General features: G+C 35.9%; 1 protein-coding gene across 2 annotated transcripts in view; it reads left to right on the top strand.

Moving 5' to 3' along the window:
* UPF2 (UPF2 regulator of nonsense mediated mRNA decay) overlaps positions 1–20,566 on the top strand; it is a 105,726-nt gene that overhangs the window by 38,594 nt on the left and 46,566 nt on the right. For both annotated transcript variants that reach the window (XM_039246008.1, XM_039246007.1), the window contains exons 7-8: positions 1,152–1,255; positions 6,448–6,533. In XM_039246008.1, coding sequence (XP_039101939.1) covers positions 1,152–1,255; positions 6,448–6,533 — 190 coding nt within the window. The remainder of the gene's footprint in view (positions 1–1,151; positions 1,256–6,447; positions 6,534–20,566) is intronic.

The raw sequence follows: 20,566 nt of genomic DNA, 5'->3' as shown, positions 1-20,566 counted from the left end.
AGTAATGTTTTGTATTTAATAATAAAAATATTATATTGTTAATTGTTTCCTAAATAATTCCTATTAAGTTTCTTTATTAGGACATTTTTAATTGAAGTATAATTAATATTCGGTGTTATGTCAGTTTCATGTATACAATATAATGATTCAGTGGTTCTGTATGTTACTCAGTGTTTATCATGATAAATGTACTCTTAATCCCCTTTATCTCTTTCATCTGCCTCCCCTCTGGCAACCACTAGACAACAATTCTCTGTCTTTGAGAGTCTTTTTTTTTTTATCTCTCATTTGTTTAGTTTCTTAAATTTCTACATATGCTTGAAATCCCATGGTGTTTGTCTTATTTCATTTAGCATAATACTTTCTGGGTCCATCCGTGTTGTTGCACATGCAAGATCTCATTCTTTTTTATGGCTGATCATATTCCATGTTATTTGTGCACCATATCTTCTTTATCCATTTATTAGGATTTTTTTATTAGAAGGATACCTTCTGTCAGTATTGTGTATTTCTGCATTGGCTTCATGGTTTGCTCCTGCAGATTTTCTTTTCTCCATGTCCTAAAGGGAGGGTGGGCATGGCTGGAGGCTGTTCTAGGTCCAAATCCTACATCCCAAGGTTCTGCTTTCTCACTGTCTGTACATAAGTGTCATGGAAGGTTCTGGCTTGGTGTCATGGCTGCCTGTGGCTGAGAGGAAGGTGATGTGCTGTGCTTTGACAGTGCCCTTCCCTTTCAAAATCCCATGGGTTCCTTTCAAAGGCAAGCAGGTGATGGGAGTGCTGTTACTTGAGGACATGGGGGAAGAGGGGCTCAGTAGATAAAAATAATAATGTTACTCTAAAACAGCAGGCAGTTGTTGAAGGTTTTGTGTCTGTTGGAAAAGGAAAAGTTTGCCTTTTCATATTCAATGTCTGAAAGACTATAATGACTTTGGGTTATGATTCTAGAGATATCCAGACTTTAGGGTAATAGCTCAAAAAAGGTTTTATTTTTTTCACAAGTAGGAAAAGCTCTAAATTATCTATTTCCCAAATAACTTATAATTGAATGTTTATATTGAATGTATATAATAACTTATAATTGAATGTTTATATTCTTAGATTGCCTGTATTTATTTTTTTAACCTATTTAAAAACTAATTTTGTATTAGAACAAGAGGATGAAGAAGCTAGCACTGGATCTCATCTCAAGCTCATAGTAGATGCTTTCCTCCAGCAGTTGCCCAACTGTGTCAACCGAGATCTGATAGACAAGGTATAATTGTTTCTTTAACTTTTTGCAAGCACATAAACCTTGTAGGATAGCTCTAATTAGGAATGTCTGTGGGTTTTGGACTATTTTAGCCATAGAGTGAACCATGTCTTCATGTGGAATCTTATATGGGAATGCAGAATAAACATAGAAGATTGGAGGCATTTTGTGAATGTTCTGTTTGAGTTTAGAACTGTTTTTACAGTCTGGAATGGTGTCTAGAATTTTGATGACCTGACATTTCTCCCCTTTACATAGGGACCCCAGAGTTTGGAAAATAATGGTTTTAGGCCAGAAGTTCTTAAAGTATGCTTTGTCAATTCCTGGAGTCTTCTGAGGTGCTTTCATGGGGTTTATAAGGTTAAAACTCTTTTCATACTAATACTAGGGTTCTGTCCCCTACCTTTTCATTGTTTTTTACATTTGCAGAAGCAGCTGGCAATATGGCATGAGTGGGTACAGTGGTAGCAAACTGGAGCCTTTGTGTTCTTCACTGCCATGAATTTAAAAAGAGAGTGCTACTTTCACTTTAGAATCTCCTTGATGACTCCATCAGAATTTGATTTTATTTCAGCCTTTGAGCACACATCCTTTTAATCTGAAAAAATGGGAATGGCATGTAAGGCACTTACAAGGTTGTGTCTCACAAGGTTGTGTCTGCTGTCTCAAGGTTGTCTTGAGAAGAACCACTTGTGTGGTAGTTTGAGTTGTAAGCTGAACTAGTTGCTTTTTTCATGGAATACCATTTTTACTTGAGAAGAAGTACTTTAATAACCACTGGGCAGACTGGTTATTCAACCTTGATATTTAGCAGACCATTTTCTAACATGAACAAAGGTGCACCTCTCACTTCAAGGAAAACAACAAAGTATTAGCAGTGAAGAGATTTGAGTTTTCAACAAAATTAGAATTTTGAAAAACTTAATGTTTACCACCATAAGCTTGATTCGTTCCTCTTCTTTTCTGAACAGACCTTACGGCAGTGATATTAAATAATATAATCTTAAAATATTGTGCATGTGTGTGGAAGATCTGCACAGCTCAGTGAACCATTGTTCTCAGTGACCCCTGCACAGTGTTAACAGAATCTTGCTTGGGTATTAAAGATGCATTCAAAAGTGCAAGACAGACCAGTGGATTTTAATCTAACATAGAATGAAAAATTGGTTTCTCTGTTTTCAGTTCCACATTGCATCTGGCCCTTAAGAAAATTCCACTTGTCAAATTTTGGTGTAGTATCAAAGAATACCTGCAATTACTAGAAAGTATATTAAAATACACCTCCCTTTTCCAGCTATGTGTATGTGTGAAGCTGGAGTTTCTTCATTTACTTCATCCAAAAAAAACCCACATCACGACAATTAAATGCATAAATAGACACGAAAATCTAGCTAACTTCTACAAAAGTACTTTTGTCACTTAATTTTTTTTCATCTGGAAAAGTATATAGTTATTTCTAAAAGTATATAGTTATTTCTAAAAAAAAGTAACAACTGATAGGTTTATTGGTATTTTTAAGTGAATTAATATTTTAAAAGTGTTTCAGTTTTCATTTTTAATACAATAAATGATGATAAATGTAAACATATAAACAAAATTCTTTTAGGTTCTTGATTTTTGAGAGTATAAAGTAAAAGGCTCTTGAGGCCCAAAGTTTAAAAATTGTTTTAAGCCATTTTTTTTGGTCGAAGTATAATATAATCATTTATTTTTTTCCCATAATGCTTTGATGGTCTCCTAAGAAAACTATAGATAGAAGTTAGGTTATTTTTCAACTTTGAACTCATTTAGTCCTTAACATAATTTACATAATTTGTATTTCAGTAACTATTCATGTAATCACGCAGGATTAAAAAAATTTCCATATTGGCTTCTTGGAGTGATTAGATCAATGTATAGCTTTCAGAAACTAAGTTTGAAACATGATTGAATCTTTCCCCTGACAGATGTTCATATATTCATTCATATGACATAAACAGAGGATGAAAGAGGGATTTGATACTCCTGCTCTACCCTGTACTCCATTTTGAGTATCCTGAAAATTGAAGGTGGGAAGGGTCTCATCAGTTTTGTATGCAAGTAGTGTTATTGTTCCGAGTGTGTATTGGAAAGTATCCTTTAGCGCCCAGCTCAGTATTAAGAGCTATTGCCAGTAATGACTGTTTACTCAGTACTAAGTTGACTCTCAGAGTCAGGTGAAAAATAGGGACCACTCTTCCCTGATGTACTCCAGAGGGTTCCCCTGGGAGTCCGCTTCCTCATGAAAGGAATTTCTCCATATACGTTCACAGAGGTCCAAATGGCTTAAGAGGGAAAGGTACTTGGAAAACAGGTAGAAAAATCCAAGAATTGTTTGAATTCAGTAATTACGTAACAATGTAGACATCAGAGTGAAGATTTCTTTTAAGTAACTTTCTATGAGTAATGTCATTCATGGTACTGTTTATTTCTGCATACATTTGATGATTATAAGACTTTTTTACTTAATAAATACAATAAGAAATGATTGGCGAATTGTCTTTCATTGACCTAAAATGTTTTGAAACAGTTTTCAGAATCCTGCTTATTGAGTTGTTACTCAGCTGTTGTAACCCAGACAGACAGACACCACCAGGAAGACTCCTTTGCTTCTTTCTCCTCATAGGACAGTTCTGGTTAAGTCTAGGAATTCATATCCACATGAAGCTTTTCTCTTTTTAGTTTTCTGAAATTTATTAATTCTGGCAGTTTTTCTACTCCTGTCATCTTTTGTTTACTTATTGCATATATTTATTGAACCCCTACTGTGTGCCAAGCGTTGACATGCTTTACAGACTCCTAATCTGTGGAGATTTTTGAACATTGTAGGCTTTTCCCTATCTAACTGACCTTTGATTATTGTGGTAGATGAAGCAAATATTGCCATCTCTGTCTTCACAAAATTTATTTAGACGGATTATGCAAAGTGCTTATGTATTTTTAGGGATAGTGTTCTAATGTAGTTCTTGAAATACATTTTATTTTTCATGGTTTCTAATTTATGGTGAAACATACCCATTATTAGCTATTTAAGATTTTTCTTAATATTTTCACAAATTTTGCTTTGAAGTTGTTTTCCCCCATGCTTGTGTGAGAAGTTTTCCATTGTTAACCTATTTTATTTCCTGAGTACATGACTTTGGGGTTTTTATTTCTTAGGTCCAGAATTTTTCAATGCTTCATATGAGTAAATTGCTTGAAGGAAATGTATCATATTTTTATTTTTTCTATTTATTTTAATTAGCTATAATCTTTAATGTTATAAAATGTAAGCTTTGATAACACTTATTATACTCTTTTTACAAACAGAAGAAAACTTTTTTTGATTAAACATTTTTAAAAAGATTTATTTATCTATCTATTTATTTATTTGTTTATTTATTTTGAGAGAGAGCAGTCATGAGCAGGAAGGTGCAGGGAGAGAGGAGGAGAGACAGTTCCCAAGCAGGCTCCACACTGCCAGCATGGAGCTTGATTCAGGACTTGAACTCATGAACACATGATCATAACCTAAGCTCAAACCAAGAGTCAGATGCTTAACTGAATGGGCCACCCAGGCACACTGCAGAAGAAACATTTAAATTGATTTTACTCTCTTGACTAATGTTGATACAAAATTTTGATCTTGGTGAATACTTCCAGGGTGAATTAGTTTCCCGAGTTTGAATGTAATCTGTCAGTTGTGCCATTTATTTCATCAAAAGACTTAACCAAATTAGAGGTGTTATAGTGTATTTTGTCTGTAGTGAAGAGTAGAAATCCTTTATAGTTCAGGGAACTCTGGATCCTCTATTTGCATCTGATAATCAAAAGATGATCAAGTTAGAGACTGGGATTAATGATAAAATAATCATTACATGTGAGCCTGTAGAAGGACAGTATTTGGGATCCTCAAAAGTATATTTAAAAGTAGTTTATTCCTTTTTATTTTATTTATTTGAGAGAACAAGAGAGAGTGAGAGCATAGCGGGGGAGGGGGGGTGGAGAAGGAGCATCCCAAGTAGGTTCCATGCTGTCAGCACAGAGCCTGATGGGACATGGGGCTTGATCTCATGAACTGTGAGATCATGACCTGACCTGAAATACTTAAACTTGTTATTTTTCTTAAACCAAATAAAAAATACAGTAAACTGAAAATCTTTAACATTTAAAAAATTTACATGCCTGGGGCGCCTGGATGGCTCAATTGGTTAAGTGTCCCACTTTGGCTCAGGTCATGATCACACAGTTTGTGGGTTCGAGCCCCGTGTTGGGCTCTGTGCTGACAGCTAGCTCAGAGCCTGGAGACTGCTTCAGATTCTGTGTCTCCCTCTCTCTCTGTGACCCTCCCCTGCTCACGCTGTCTCTCTCTCTCTCTCTCTCAGAAATAAATAAAACATTAAAAAAAAAAAGTTTACATGCCTCTGTTTTAAAAATAGTTACTCACGTTTATGTTTTCCAGTGGCTTTTCAGAATGTTCACCTCTCCTAGCTCTTCTTTCACACTTCTATGTTAGACATATTGATGAATTATTGAACACTTTTTAAACTGTAGCATAGGATAGTAGTATACTATAGTAAATAATAGTTGTATTTATTAATAGTGGGCATTTATTACAATATTGTTATATGGTTTCTTTAGTTTTAAGTTGTCAAATCTGATTGTTGACACTGAACTAAACCTTTTTAGTCACTGATGAGGCACTTATTCTTACATATTCCTGAGAATAATTTATGCCTTTCTCTCATTTCCAGTTTATCTTTGCTCCTTTTTGGTTATTGTTATCAGCATTAGTAATTTTCTTGGCTCCTGGTAACTATTATTGTTACTTTCTAATTCTATCAGAATATTTTTTCTTATATTAATGTTGATCTACCTGACTTCAGTGAGGTCAAAGGCATTAATTACACATTTCATATAATTATTTGTCAGTTCATGATAGGTCTTCAGTCTAGCCACTTGGGGTTCTGTTTTTAACATTAGGTTGCAACTCAAAAGGTTATGAAACATTTATTTTGAGATCTAAAAGGAGAGGGTAGTGATCCTTTAATATGGCATATACTTATGATACCAGTGTTCTAAAGCCATTTCGAAATGTTTAGGAACATGTAGAAGTCCATTGCAGCATGCAGTTTCTGCTTTTGTTAGCTAAATTAAAAAAATTTTTTAAGGAAAAAAGTTTGCTTTTTCTCCTATAGGCAGCAATGGATTTTTGCATGAACATGAATACAAAAGCAAATAGGAAGAAGTTGGTACGGGCACTCTTCATAGTTCCCAGACAAAGGTAGGTACTAAAAACAAAAAGTAATTCGCTAGTGGTTTTACTTATAAATGTTCTTTTTAATTACCTCTTCAAAATATCTTTTGTTAACATAGATGATTATTTTTAGTATATTTTCTAGAACTTTTTCTCATTGACTTCTGTTCTTTTGTTCATTAGCCCTAGTGGAAATATTTTTCTGATGTTTACCTGTTATTTTAAGAGAAAATATTTAAGAATAATAGTAACTTAATAAGAATAATAATAACTTAATCATTTCTAGAAACGGTTTATATTTTTCCTTTGAGGAGGAAAAAGTAACAAAAGGTCTATAAGTTTTTTGTAGAGTTTTTATTTTGTATGAAGATGAGACTATATCTAATTTTTCCAATTGTGTATAAATGAAAAATTTCAAGTTTTTGTCATTATGCTATTTAGAGTTGAAAGTCACATTAGTGATTATGTTGCTAGCAATTCGAGAAGCATATTTCATTGCATAATGCTTTTAGAGAATAATGCTATAAATGACACTAAATTACTGGTCCTGAAATATGTAGAACCACTCAGATGTTGACTTTAGGATCCAGAGGAGATGCATTTCTATCTATTCAACAATGAATATGTAATATTGTGAACTGTTATGATGATTACATACAACATAGCTAAGATATACACTTTCCTCAGAAGTTAAGGGTTCTGAGGGATGTAACTAAAGTTTCTTGAGCAGAATTTTAGTTAGGCCCATGGTCTCTTAATGTAAGATTTCTCAGTGAAACAAAATTGCTGCTTTTTTTCTCTCATACTGGATTTTATCTCCTGTCATCATCATTAATATGAGCATTTGGTTTTCATGTTAGTGGGACAGGAGAGATGGAATATGTTAATAATAGAGATAATTACAGATTATGTAGTTGAGAAAGTCATATAGATAAATATTTTTATTACATGCATTTCATCAAATTTAAGGTGCCATCAGTTATGAGGTGCACCATCATTTTATGTACAGCTAAGAAAATATATTGTCAGTTATATTTAAGACTTTAATTGTGAGACACATTCCACTTTCATGTATTTGTAAATGGGGAAAAAGTGTACACCTTGAATAGATGAAAACTCAGATACTTTTTCCTCAGTATCTTAGACCTCTTTTTTTTCAAGTGATTCGTTTCTTTGCTTATACAATGGAATATTTATTTCCAGGTTTTTCATTTCAACTCTTTATTTGCATGAAGAAACATGGCATTAACGATTATTTGAACTTACATAACATAGAGTAAATCAAAGTTAGCAAAAATAAAAAGCCTTGTTTACAAAAGAAATTATGCAGTGATGATTGAGTAGTTTCCTTGTAAAAGACCATGTCTCCTTGCATCCCCATTCTGTCCTGTTCTCCCACACCCTTCCCTCCTCAACCCCCTCTACCCCTCCTCCCCGGGAGTCCTCAGAAACTACATATTGTTACTTGGTCTTATGCCTGTTGTATTTCTTAGAACTTTGTTTATCTGTTTGGCTCAGGAAATAGCTGTAGATTAGACTTACCTGGAATCTGCTAGAAATGTAGACTTAGAAGTAGTAGGAAGTGGGGCGCCTGGGTGGCTCAGTTGGTTAAGTGTCTGACTTCAGCTCAAGTTATGATCTCACGGTTCGTGGGTTTGAGCCCCGCTTTGGGCTCTGTGCTGACAGCCAGCTCAGATCCTGGAGTGTGTTTCAGATTCTGTGTCTCCCTCTCTCTTTGACCTTCCCCTGCTCACGTGCGCGTGCTCACTCTCTCTCTCTCAGAAATAAATGAAACATTAAAAAAAAGTAGTAGAAAGTGACATTTTGTGGTTTGAGAGGACAGAAAAAAAGTCAAGAGACAAGTACTTGAAATGTGTAGCATTCTAGAGCCATAAGGAAGAGAAATATATACCTGAAATGTATAAGTACAATTGTTTGGGTTTTTGATAATCCAACCGAGTGATTAGGAAAGATTAAATTATGTTCTACAATTTATTCATTTATTAACTAATTCATTAAGGGTCTGCTGTATTCTGTGATTAGTGCTAGAGGGACAATGGTGGACAGGACAGATTAGGCTCTTATATCCACTTGCAGTTTGAAAAAGAAGAAATACAAAGACTCCTGAGTGCAGTTACCAAGAAGAATCACAGCATGCTTTCAAGTATATAGCAAGTGGAACTGATTGATTTAGTCTGAGGAGTCTGACCGAGAAGGCTGCCTGGAACAAGGACATTTAATGTGTGTCTTGAGAAAGAAATTAGCTGGGCTTGGGATGGCTGGGGAGAGGACGTGTGGGGAGAGCATTCTCATGGAGACAGTGGAGTGTGTGCGCAGAGCTAGAGACAGCAAAGCTCACGGCATCAAAGTATCGTAAAAGCTGCTTTCTTGATTTTCAAGGGTGTTGTCCTCCAGACCAAGCTGCGGGGAGGAGGCTGTGCTTACTTCTTTATCCCCAGCGCGCAGCATAATACCGAACATGTAGAAAGAAGGCAATAAAATTACATAACAGGGTATTTCGTGCCTTTTCTTATCTAGCCCCCTTTCAGCTTCAGTCAGAATTCTGGACACTCCCTCTTTCAGAATCCTGATCAGTAATGATTTCTTGAATACCCTTTGCCCTCTTTACTTCCAAACCTCTGTTTTCTAATCTGGGATGTTCTTTTTTTTTTTTTTTTTTTTAAGTTTGTTTTGAGAGAGAGAGAGCAGGGGAGGGGCAGAGAGAAAGGGAGAGAGAGAATCCCAAGCAGGCTCCACGGTGTCATCTCAGAGCCTAGCTCAGGGCTGGATTTCACTAAACCATGAGATCATGACCAGAGCTGAAACCAGGAGTCGAACGCTTAACCAGTTGAGCCACCCAGGTATCCCTGCCTGGGATGTTTTTTATTTTTCCACCGAAAATTTCTGGCTCACCCTTTAAATCTTAGCCTAAGAGTCATCTTACCTGAACAATATCCTCATTTCCATTATGTCCATATAGGTGCCCTTTTAGCAATTTGCATGTAATGTCTTTGTATGAAGAATCAGTCACATATTCCCAATGTTGCGTTGTCACCTGTGTCCCTACCAAAGCATACAAACTACAGGCTTTTTAAAAGAGTTCTGGGGGTGCCTGGCTGGCTCCATCGGTAGAGCATGTGACTCTTAATCTTAGGTTGTAAGTTTGAGTCCCACACTCGGTGTAGAGATTGGTTAGAAAATAAAGAAGAGAGTTCTGGATCTTTTCATTTTGTACACTTTCAGCACCAAACATGGTTTTGGTAAGTGCTTGAAAATATTTGATAAATTAATGTTGGTCATATGCAAATCTAAAGTTTTATTTTAAAAGTAAGTAGTACACTTACAGGACTCAAAACCCAGAAGCGTAAAACATTGTGTGCTGAAAAACATCCTTCAGTATATCCTTGTCTCCCTCTACCCAGTTTCCACTCTTTACAGTTGGAAACCACGGTCTCGATTCTTGTATATCCTTCCAAAGTTTCTTTTTCATGTATAAGGAAAATGCAAATATAGATTCCTATATTTCTTGTTTTTTTATATAAGGGCAACTTAGTGTACTTATCATTCTGAACCTTACTGTTTTCACTTACCACTATATGTGGGAGATCTTTACAGATCAGTATATAAAGATTTCCCTTGTTCTTTTAAAGCTCCAGTGTTTCTATTTATGAATGTACTATATTTAACTATTTTGGACATTCCAGTCTTTGCCATTACAAACAACACTGTATTTTGTACTTCCCCTTTCTTTTTTCTCCTATGATCATGTTAGCTACTGGTTAATCCATTTTTACTTTTTTTTCACCAATAAAACCCCTCCAGAAAACTAGCTTCCAAATTATAATGTATTCTACCACTTTACGATTTTTTTACTCCTATTTTTATCTTTACTAATTGCCCTTTTTTGGTTTCTTCATTCCGTTACTTTTTTGGCATTTACTGTTTTGTCCTCTGAGAATGAATGCTCTTGGTTCTGACTTATAATTTCTATTTTTATATTTTGTAGAAATTCTCCAATTTCAGTATAAATTTCTTTTTTGTTTCTTAAGGAGATGATTGAGAAAGGCTTGAAACTTCCAGATAGTGGGACTTTTTTGTTATATTTCATAATTTGGTTAATAATTATATTCTTACTGTACTATGAATAGAAAATACAGTTTAATTCTTTTGGAATTTTTAAAAATTTTCTTTCTGGCCTTTATAGAATCAATATTTGTGAACATTCCACAAGATTTTTTTTTTTTAAGGTTACATTTTTTTTTTTAATATATTTTTTTTCAAGTTTTTATTTATTTTGAGAAAAAGAATGAGCGAGAGAGGGGGAGAGAGAAAGGGAGAGAATCCCAAGTAGGCTCTGGACTTTAACCTTGAAGCCTGACATGGGGCTCAGACTCCCGAACTATGAGATGGTTATCTGAGCTGAAACAATAGATACTTAACCTACTGAGCCACCCAGGTGCCCCTAAATCTTACATTCTTTGTTTTTATGGTGCAGAGTTAAATGTATTGACAGGGAAGTTTACAGTATTAAATAACTTTTATTAAGTTCTTCTGTTTTCTTGACCTTTTTTGTCCACTTGGCCAGGGGTCCTGGGCAGAGAGGTAAATTAAAGACTGCTGTTGATGACGTGTGTTGTTGTCCTAGTAACTGCTGTGATTTGTTTTTGAAATGTTACTGTTATGTTACTTGGTGTGAAGATAAAACTTACACCTCAGTGTGAATTTCACCTTTTGTCATTATAAAGTGTTATTCTTCATTTTATTTATTCTTTTCTTTGGCCTGATACTTCATTATCTGGTATTTACATTATAATTTCTAATTTCTTTTCATTTGTGTTTTTATAGTATGCTTTTGCCCTTTTATATTCTGTCTTTCATAATAGATTTATTTTAGTTGAGTCTTTCTTGTTCTTTGTGTGTGTGTGAGAGAGAGAGAGGGAGAGAGAGAGAACGAGCTGGGGATGGGCAGGAGAGAGAGAACAAGCTAGGGATGGGCAGGGAGAGGGAGTGCAAGCGTAGGAGAGGGACAGAGGTCGAAAACCTTAAGCACTTAATCTGAGGATGGAATCCGACACAGGGCTCGATCCCACAACCCTGGGATCATGACCTGAGCTAAAATCAAGAGTTGGACTGTCAACCTAGTGAGCCATCCAGGTGCTTCCTATCTAGTATATTCTTGAATTGAATTTTACTTTGAGATTTGTTGTGAAAATACATTTCTTTTAATTAGGATTTTTATGTTATTTTTAAAAATAATTTTATTAAAAAAATTTTTTTAATGTCTAATTTTGAGAAGAAGACAGAGTGCAAACAGGGAAGGATCACAGAGAGAGGGAGACACAGAATCCGAAGCAGGCTCCAGGCTCTGAGCTGTCAGCACAGAGCCCGATGCAGGGCTCAAACTCATAAACTGTGAGATCATGACCTGAGCTGAAGTCTGACACTTAACTGACTGAGCCACCCAGGTGCCCGTAATTTTATTTTTTGTAATGCTTGTTTATTTTGAGAGAATGAGAGCACAAGTGGGGGGGAGGAGGAGGAGGAGGAGGAGAGAGAGAGAGAGAGAGAGAGAGAGAGAGAGAGAGAGAGAATCCCAAGCAGGATCTGCATTGTCAGCACAGAACCAAACGTGGAGCTTGAACACATGAGCCATGAGATCATGACTTGAGCCAAAATCAAGAGTTGGACGCTTTACTGACTGAGCCACACAGGCACCCCTAGGCTTTTTACATTTTTGATAAGGCATGTATGATTGTTCCCTGTTCTGTTTTATTATTTGTCTTTTTTGGTTTAATTTTTAAAAAGTCTTTCATTGTGTAATCGGTATTTTATTTGCCATACATGTTTCTGATTTGAGAAAGGTTTGTATTTTTATTTTAATAGTTACCTTCATAATTATAGATTTGGTTCTTGGTCATTTAGATAGTGTTTGTTGTTCCTACCACAAGTGATGATAAAATTAACTGTGTTCTTGTCCTTTCTTCTCACTTCCTTTCCTCACCCATCTGGTATTGGTCCCTACTGTTATCTCCCTTAACGGTGGTTTCCTTTTTTAGGTGGTTTCCTTTTTTACCGTTAAGTGTGCTTATGCTTGTATCATATGGTTTATCAGCTTGAATGTTAATTCGCTTGCAGCACTATGAATGGGCAAGCTGGAAGCTTACCAGACTTACCCTCCTCTTTTCCATTTTCCCTCCCCTTGTTTTGTCTCTATGTTGATAACACATCCTGATAAGGAATGTGACATTTACATCCTCAGTTGTCACTCTAACCCCCTCATTTGTTTTATTTTAATTCTACAGCTTAAAATATTCCATGCTCCCTGCCAGTCTTGTTTCTCTGGTTTCCTCAGTTACCTGTTTGTTTTTTTGTTTTCTTGTTTTTTTTTTTTTTTTCTGAAGTTTATCTTCTAATTATTTTCTGAAGGAGAGTTCTTGGGGAAAAATATCCCTTGAGTTCTTGTACAGAGTGATGGGTCTGTAGATTCATTACTTACAGGACAGCTTGGCTGGTTATTAAAGGACCCACGGCCCATACATTTTCCCTGAATACCCGGAGTCATCTAGCATTGCTACTACTGTGGAGAAATTGGAGGCCAGCTTGCCTTTTTTCTTTCTGTAATTGACATGGTCATTCATTTGGCTGCTCAGTTAATTTTTTTTTTTTCCTAGTAAATCCAGTGGCTTTACTAGGATGAAGATGCTGTGTTGTTTATCATTCTGGGTCACTCTCCACGCCCTTTCAGTTTTCGTATTGAATACTTCAGGGAAGTTTTCCTCATTTTCATCTTTAAATATGTTTGAATACTTGTTCTGTTTTCTTGTTGTGGTTTTCTTTTTTGGGTACTCCAGATATGCATATGTTGAATCTCCTCTGCGTATTTCTAGCTGTCATATTCTCACTGATCCCTTTTTTTAGTGTTGTCTTATCCTCAGTCTCTTACTCGGTTTTCTACATAGTTCTTCCCTGTGCTCCCTTCCTCACTTCTTCTGGAATCATTTAGTATTTTTAAAATCATGGCAAAATATTTGGCCACAATTTTCATATATTTCATGGCAGTATTTTTCTGGTAAATTTTGGTATTTTTAAAGGAACTGTTCGTTTTCTTTTTCTTCCTTATTTAAAAAAATTTTTTACTACATTTTTAAAAAGTAATCTTTAACCTGGGGTGCCTGGGTGGCTCAGTCGGTTGGGCATCTGACTTCGTCTCAGGTCATGGTCTCACAGTTGGTGGGTTCGAGCCCCACATTGCTGACAGCTCACACAGAGCCTGCAGCCTGCTTTGATTCTGTGTTTCTGTCTCTCTGCACCCCCTACACTTGTGCTCTGTCTCTGTCTCTCAAAAAATAAACAAACATTTAAAAAAAAAGTAATCTCTATTCCTAGCATGGTGCTCAAACTCAGGACCCTGAGAACAAGAGTTGCATGCTCTACTGACTGAGCCAGCCATGTACCCCTCTCTGTTTTTTAAATAAATTGTTGTTAATAATAATAATAAATCATTTCCAAAAATTTGCCCTGTTTGGGTTAGCTCTCTATTCACGTTTCACTTGTGGCTTCTGCTATAATTTACCTTGCATCGAATCTGTACTGATTTGGTAGCCCCAGTCAAACATTCTGCAGCATTTGGGTTTGCTCTGATAAATGAAGTTTACAAACTTCATCTTATATCATTGCCATAGTTTCCAAGACTGCTGTGGCACGGGAGAACAGCATGTGGATTCATCTCATTCTCTAGGTACAGTGGACAAAAAGTGATGCCTCATTTACACTCAGCCCGAATCCTGAGAAGGATCACAGGGACATTCATAAAATGTGGAGAAGCACATGGAGCCTTGGGCTAACACTGCTGACTTCACTTCACAAATACAGGGATTTGTTTTGGGTCATTAGATTTTTATTTCTCTAGTAAGTTCTCTTTCTGAAAACACTAAAAGATATTAATTATGGATTAGCTGGTAGAGGGAAGTCTGTTCAACAATGGAATTTACAAGTAGCATTGACTATTACTCATTACTGGCTTTTCTGTATTTTATATACATTTCAGATGAGCTGAGTTTTAGAAAAATCTCTAATTCGTAGAAGAGCAGATGTCTCATCTGCCTGCTTTTCTAGTGTAAATAGTACTCTCTAGTCTCTAACAGTTTCGGTGTTGAGTTAAAATTTTGTCTTTTTAATGTTCCTGAGTGATTTGGAAAGTGAAGGCCTCTGTTTACACATCTGTGAAATGGTGTATTAGAGTCTTAGAGTAGGCTAATATTTCCTGGTTGACGGTATATTTTTATTGATAAGAAAAACCTTTAATTTTGGAAGGTTTTTTGTTGTTTTTGTCTTAATCCCCAGGCATCTTTCTACCTTTCCTGCAACATTTGGCTTGTCCTGAGGATTATAACTTGGTCCCTAGGGAGGCCGGAGTAAAATGATAGTAGTCAAGTGCCAGTGAGTCTCCTCTCATTCTGTTTCTCATTCCCTTTCTCCTTGCCCTCAAAGATTCACAAATCCTTCTCCATCTTTTATTGATTTTATTCATTGAACCTTGAGTAAAAGAGATGACTGATCAGCTTTAAGGGGAGCAGTAAGAAGAGGAACAAAGGATGTTGGGTCTGGAATGAGCAGGCTAGAATATTCTCCTGGGTAGTAGCCAGTTATTCTTTGAGCCTCTAGACGTAGGGAAAGGTTCTTAATACCTTCTTTTAGCTCTTGCTCTTACGTAGCCTCACTTTCTGCCTATGCCCTTTGAGACTCTGCGGGACCCCGGACCCCTTTGGTAAGGTGCACCTTTCTGTTGGTGTGTCCTTTTCTCTCCCCCACCCTCCCCAAAGGACATGAATCCTTTTGAGTATCTTAATGGCCACTATTCTTTTCTGTGCCCAGGATTCCTTCCTTTATCCAGCTCATCCTGCCTGAGCTAACCGCATAATATGCTACCAAAATCAGAATGAATTGTTTAATAGTTATTTGAGTGCCTACAACTGTGAGGGCCCAAAGGTTTTATATGGACAGTAGACCGTTGAACAATGTGGGGGTTAGGTTAGGGTACTGGCCCTCTGCATAGTAAGAAATTCACATATAACTTGATTCTCCCAGAACTTATCTAATAGCCTGCTATTGACCAGAAGCCTTCCTGATAACATAAATAGCTGATTAACACATAATTTTGTTTGTTTATACAAACACATGTTATATATGTGATATATTTAATATTAACAACTATTTTGTATGTGTATTATATACTGTATTTTTACAATAAAGTAAGCTAGAGAAAAATGTTATTAAAATCATAAGGAAGAGAAAATAACATTTACAGTACTGTACATATACGTGGACCTGCATGGTTCAGACTTGTAATGTTCAGGGATCCCCTGGTTGCCCCCACTATCTGGAAGTAGAGTGTTCCTGTAAAACCTATTTTAAGCCAAAATGCTGTAAAATAAAGCAATAAGTACCATAAATTCATATGGAAAAGTTTTTTAATGTGCCCAGACCCAAAGAAAAACCTCTTTTAGGCTTTTGTGGTACCTTGGGACACATTGTGGTAACAGAATCCTTAATCCATCTAGGTGAGGCACAGATGCTCACAGACACAGTTCAGAGCTGTGGCGATGTGATGCGGAGATGCAGGGTTCCTGGGTGTGGAGCTTGGCTGGGCCACTTGCTGCCCCTGCTCTGTGCTGCCTCTAAATGCTTGCTGCAAAACCAGCGCTGAACATTGTGTATGCTTTTCACCTTTTTTCATAAAAGTGGGAAATCCTCTTTGGATGTTTTCCAGTTAGCAAAAACAGGTGCAAATGTAGGTCTTAAGGAAAAGCAAAGTGGCATGATGTGGAAAGTCAGGGATTCCTGATCCAAGAGAATTTGACTGTCTTAGCTAGTCTGTGTAGGTTGGTTTAGGAAGCGTAAAACTGTATAAGTCTTAAGGTCCTTTATAGTTCTTTTCCTTTTAAAAAAAAAAAAAAACTTTTTTGAGATAATTCACATATTGTACAATTCACTTATTTGAAGTATACAATTTATCATCGTTCTAAATATATGCAGCCATCACTTTGGTATTTTAAACAGTTTTGTTCCCAGAGAAACTTCCTATACATTAGTACTCAATCCCATAATTTCTCTGCTCACCCTTTCCTTGACAAAGAAACCACTAACCTACTTTCAATCGCTTTGGATTTGCCTATTCTGAGTATTTCATATAAATGAAATCATACAGTATATGTCTTCTGTACTTGGCTTCTTTCACTTAGTATAATGTTTTCAAGATTCATTCATGTTGTAGCATGTATTTGAATTTCCTCCTTTTAAAAGCTGAATAGGGGCGCCTGGGTGGCTTAGTCGGTTAAGCGTCCGACTTTTCGCTTAGGTCATGATCTCGCGGTTTGTAGGTTTGAGCCCCGCGTCGGGCTCTGTGCTGACTGCCAGCTCAGAGCCTGGAGCCTGTTTCAGTTTGTGACTCCCTCTCTCTCTGACCCTCCCCTGCTCATGCTGTCTCGCTCTCTCTCTCTCCTAGAAATAAATAAAACATTTAAAAAAAAAAAAAAGCTGAATAATGGTCTTTTGTGTATATACACCATATTTTGTTTACCCACTTATCAGTTGGTGGACATTTGGGTTGTTTAGACTTTTTAGATACTTGGAATGATGCTGATACGATTTCTTGTGTGGATGTTTTAATTTTCTTGGGTATATATCTAGGAGTGAAATTGCTGTGTGCTATAGTAACTCTAATTTTGGTAATTGCCAAACTTTTTTCAGAGTGATTGCACCATTTTGCATTCTCATCAGCACTGTATGAGGGGTCCAATTTCACTGCATCCTCACTGACACTTCTTAATGTCCCTTTCCTGCTTATAGCCATCCTAGTGGGTGAGAAGTGCTAATCTCGCTGTGATTTTGGTCTGCATTTTCCTAATGGCTCCTGGTTTTAAGCATCTTTTCATGTGCTTGTTGGCTTTTTGTATGTCTTCTTTGGAGAAATACCTGTTTAAATCTTTTGTCCTCTTTTCAATTATGTTATTTTTAATTATGCAGTTGTAAGAGTTCTTTACATGTTCTTTATGCGTGTGCCTTATCAAGTATAATTTGCAAATGTTTTCTCCTATTCTTTGAGTTGTCTTTTCACTTTCTTGGTATCATTTGTAGTACAGACGTTTTAAAATTTGATGTCCCATCTGTACAATTTTTTTCATCTGTACAGTTCTTAAAGGTTTGATCTGAAACATGTTTTAATGTTCAGTGTATTTTTCCTTCATTAAATAAATGGTTAAAAAAATCTTATAGCTTGGTATTTTATCTCTCAGAAGGACTCCACAGAAATGAAATCTGGTAGAAATCCCCTTAGATACTTCGTATTATTTTATCATTTGTAATATAACTGTAACATATAATTGAAGTTGCATATAAAGTGTTCATGTCATAAGTATATATATGTATCCATCATGTAGCTCAGGCTAGAGATCAGACCTAGCACCTCAGAAGGCCCCCTCACCTTAACTATCTTTTGGAATGTAAAGTCAGAATCAGGGAAAGGGCCTAGGAATATCTTAGTTCCTGTTCTGGTGTAGATGAACCCAGTATTGGTTTTAATGACTTTGAAGCCATATAGATTGCCAAGTTTTTACAGGAATGATCAGGATCTCTTTAGATTAATATATACAAACTGTTCAGAGAATGAAATGAATGCTTGATTCTTGAACAGCTTTTTCCTTTTAGTCTTTTGAAGCCTATTAGCATGGTCTACCACTAGATGGCACTATTGCCCTGAAAGTGGCAACATTGCTGAAAAAGTCTAGAACATTTGGTTGTTGATTTCAGAGTAAATGTCCTTTATTATGTTTCATCCTTTTTGAATCATCATCTGCTTCATTGTTTCAATAGAGAAAATCCTTTATACTCTTTAATTGAATGGTAGCAGTGTTCTTTCACATTGGTCTTTTCCTAGGCATTTTTGAACAAGATAAAATTAATAGCTTCCACCAGTTAAATTCTTTAGATTTTAAGGAGGTGGGGGGGAAACCTGGACATTTCTTTTAGGAAGCTAATTGATTACAAGATAAAAACCTTTAAGAATTTCTTTTCTTCCCCCACAGTAACAAAAGTGTGTGTATTCCTGCATTCTTGTTACTTAATAATTACTGACTAGATGTTTACTAACTTGATCATTAACTGCTAGTGAGGTACTTAAATGTGTGATTCAAGAACTTGAAAATATAAGCAAGGTTTTACTGTTTAAGAAAAAGAACATTGTTTTTAAAACGGTTCACTCGGTAACTGTTGGTAAAAAATAGTCATCATTCTCTTAGAAGATGAAAATTCAGTTTTCAAAGTAAGGATTTGTTTATTTTCTAGTTGACTTTCAGAAAAGTTTAAAATAACATATGGTTAGCTTAAATTTTAACACAGAAATATGCTTTTTAGGTTGATTCAAATGTTTTATTTTATGCCTGATACAAATAAAATAAAATATTATTGTACCAGTGATGATTGGTACAGCATTTGGCACTCCATTCCCTTGCAGGCTTATGTGCATAGAGGAGTAGAAAAGACAGAAAAACATACTTAAGCCGAGCTAACATTTAAGAACTATATAATTTATTACCTTATTTATAGTATAAAGGGTTTTATTTTGTGAAGTTATGAATCAGTAGTCAGAGTTTGAGGATTTAAATAGGGCAAGGTGAATTTTATAAGGAATTTTATAAACTCCTTAGTTTGAGAAAGATTTGGTGGGCTTTTTTGGAGTAGTAGATTCTGAGAAAATGGAATATCTAACTTTACTTTCACATGGCCAGTCTCCACAAAGTAAAAACCAGGATTACTAAACTACCTGGAAAAACAAACAAGAGTTAAGATCTTCCAGGGAATTCTTAAACTATTTTTTAAATTGCTGTGGAAGCTGAAAGCACTTAGCGGTGTTATTAGTTCACTAATGTGGGCCTGAATAGGTAGCAGGGACTACTTTCCTTTAAAAAGGATACCTATCATCTGCCTTTCTTTTGGGACTGGAAGAAAGCTTTGATGTAGATTGGGCTGATTTTCTAGGAGAAGGAAAAAATGAAACAAAGTATAAGTGACTTGTCCTGGAAAAGAAGAAAAAGGAAGTGTTGGTTAACGCTTTTGATGCTAACTGAGTATAATCTTACTCAGTTGAAAACTACATTGAGAAAGACAAAGAAGATAAAAATTAATTTTTAAAACTCAAGAGATGGTTCATGAGAAGCATTTAGAAAAGAATAAAAACATTTTTTATTTTTTGAAAAAAAATTTTAATGTTTAGTTATTTTTGAGAGAGAGGAAGAGTGCTTGCCTGCATGCGCACAGGAGAGTGCAAAGAGAGAGGGAGACACAATCTGAAGCAGGCTTCGCTGTGCTGACAGCTTGGAGCCTGATGTGGGGCGCGAACTCACAAACTGTGAGATCGTGCCCTGAGCCGAAATTAAGAGTCCGATGCTTAACTGGCTAAGCCACCCAGCCGCCCCAAGAAGAACATTTTAAAAGTTTAAGAAAGGAGCCAGATAATAAACTAAAAATATTTTTTGAAACACTTGAAAATCTCAGTGAAACATAATTTTTTTGGGAAAAAAATACATTTCCAAACTATTTCAAAATAAAATAGACCAGAGAAATTATCAGTTAATTTCATCTTAAGTAGTCCAAGGCTAGATAGCTTTATTGAGTTCTTTCGATCTTTTATGGAAGAAGTAATTTCTCTGCTGTGTTGGTTATAGAAAAGCAACCTTGCCATTTCATAGTATAAATAGGCAGAATCTGACTGCCTATTGAATCTCTTTTTTGAATGTTGATATAAAAATTCTGAGCAAAACACTAGCAAATCATATTTAATAGTATATTTTTAAAAATCCAGGAGGTTCAAAGGCAATTGATCTTAGGAATAAAAAGATACTCTATTTTTTAATGTTTGTATTTATTTTTGAGAGAGAGTATGCAAGCCAGGGAGGGACAGAAAAGGGGGGACAGAGGATCTGAAGCAGGCGCTGAGCTAACAGCACAGGGCACGATGCAGGGCTCGAATTTATGAACAGTGAGATCATGACCTGAGCAGCAGT

This window comes from Hyaena hyaena, unplaced genomic scaffold (genome assembly GCF_003009895.1).
Source record: "Hyaena hyaena isolate Hyena2069 unplaced genomic scaffold, ASM300989v1 scaffold_276, whole genome shotgun sequence".
Lineage (NCBI taxonomy): Eukaryota > Metazoa > Chordata > Mammalia > Carnivora > Hyaenidae > Hyaena > Hyaena hyaena.
Note: the sequence above shows the minus strand (reverse complement) of the source record. Positions and strands in the feature narration are given on the sequence as shown.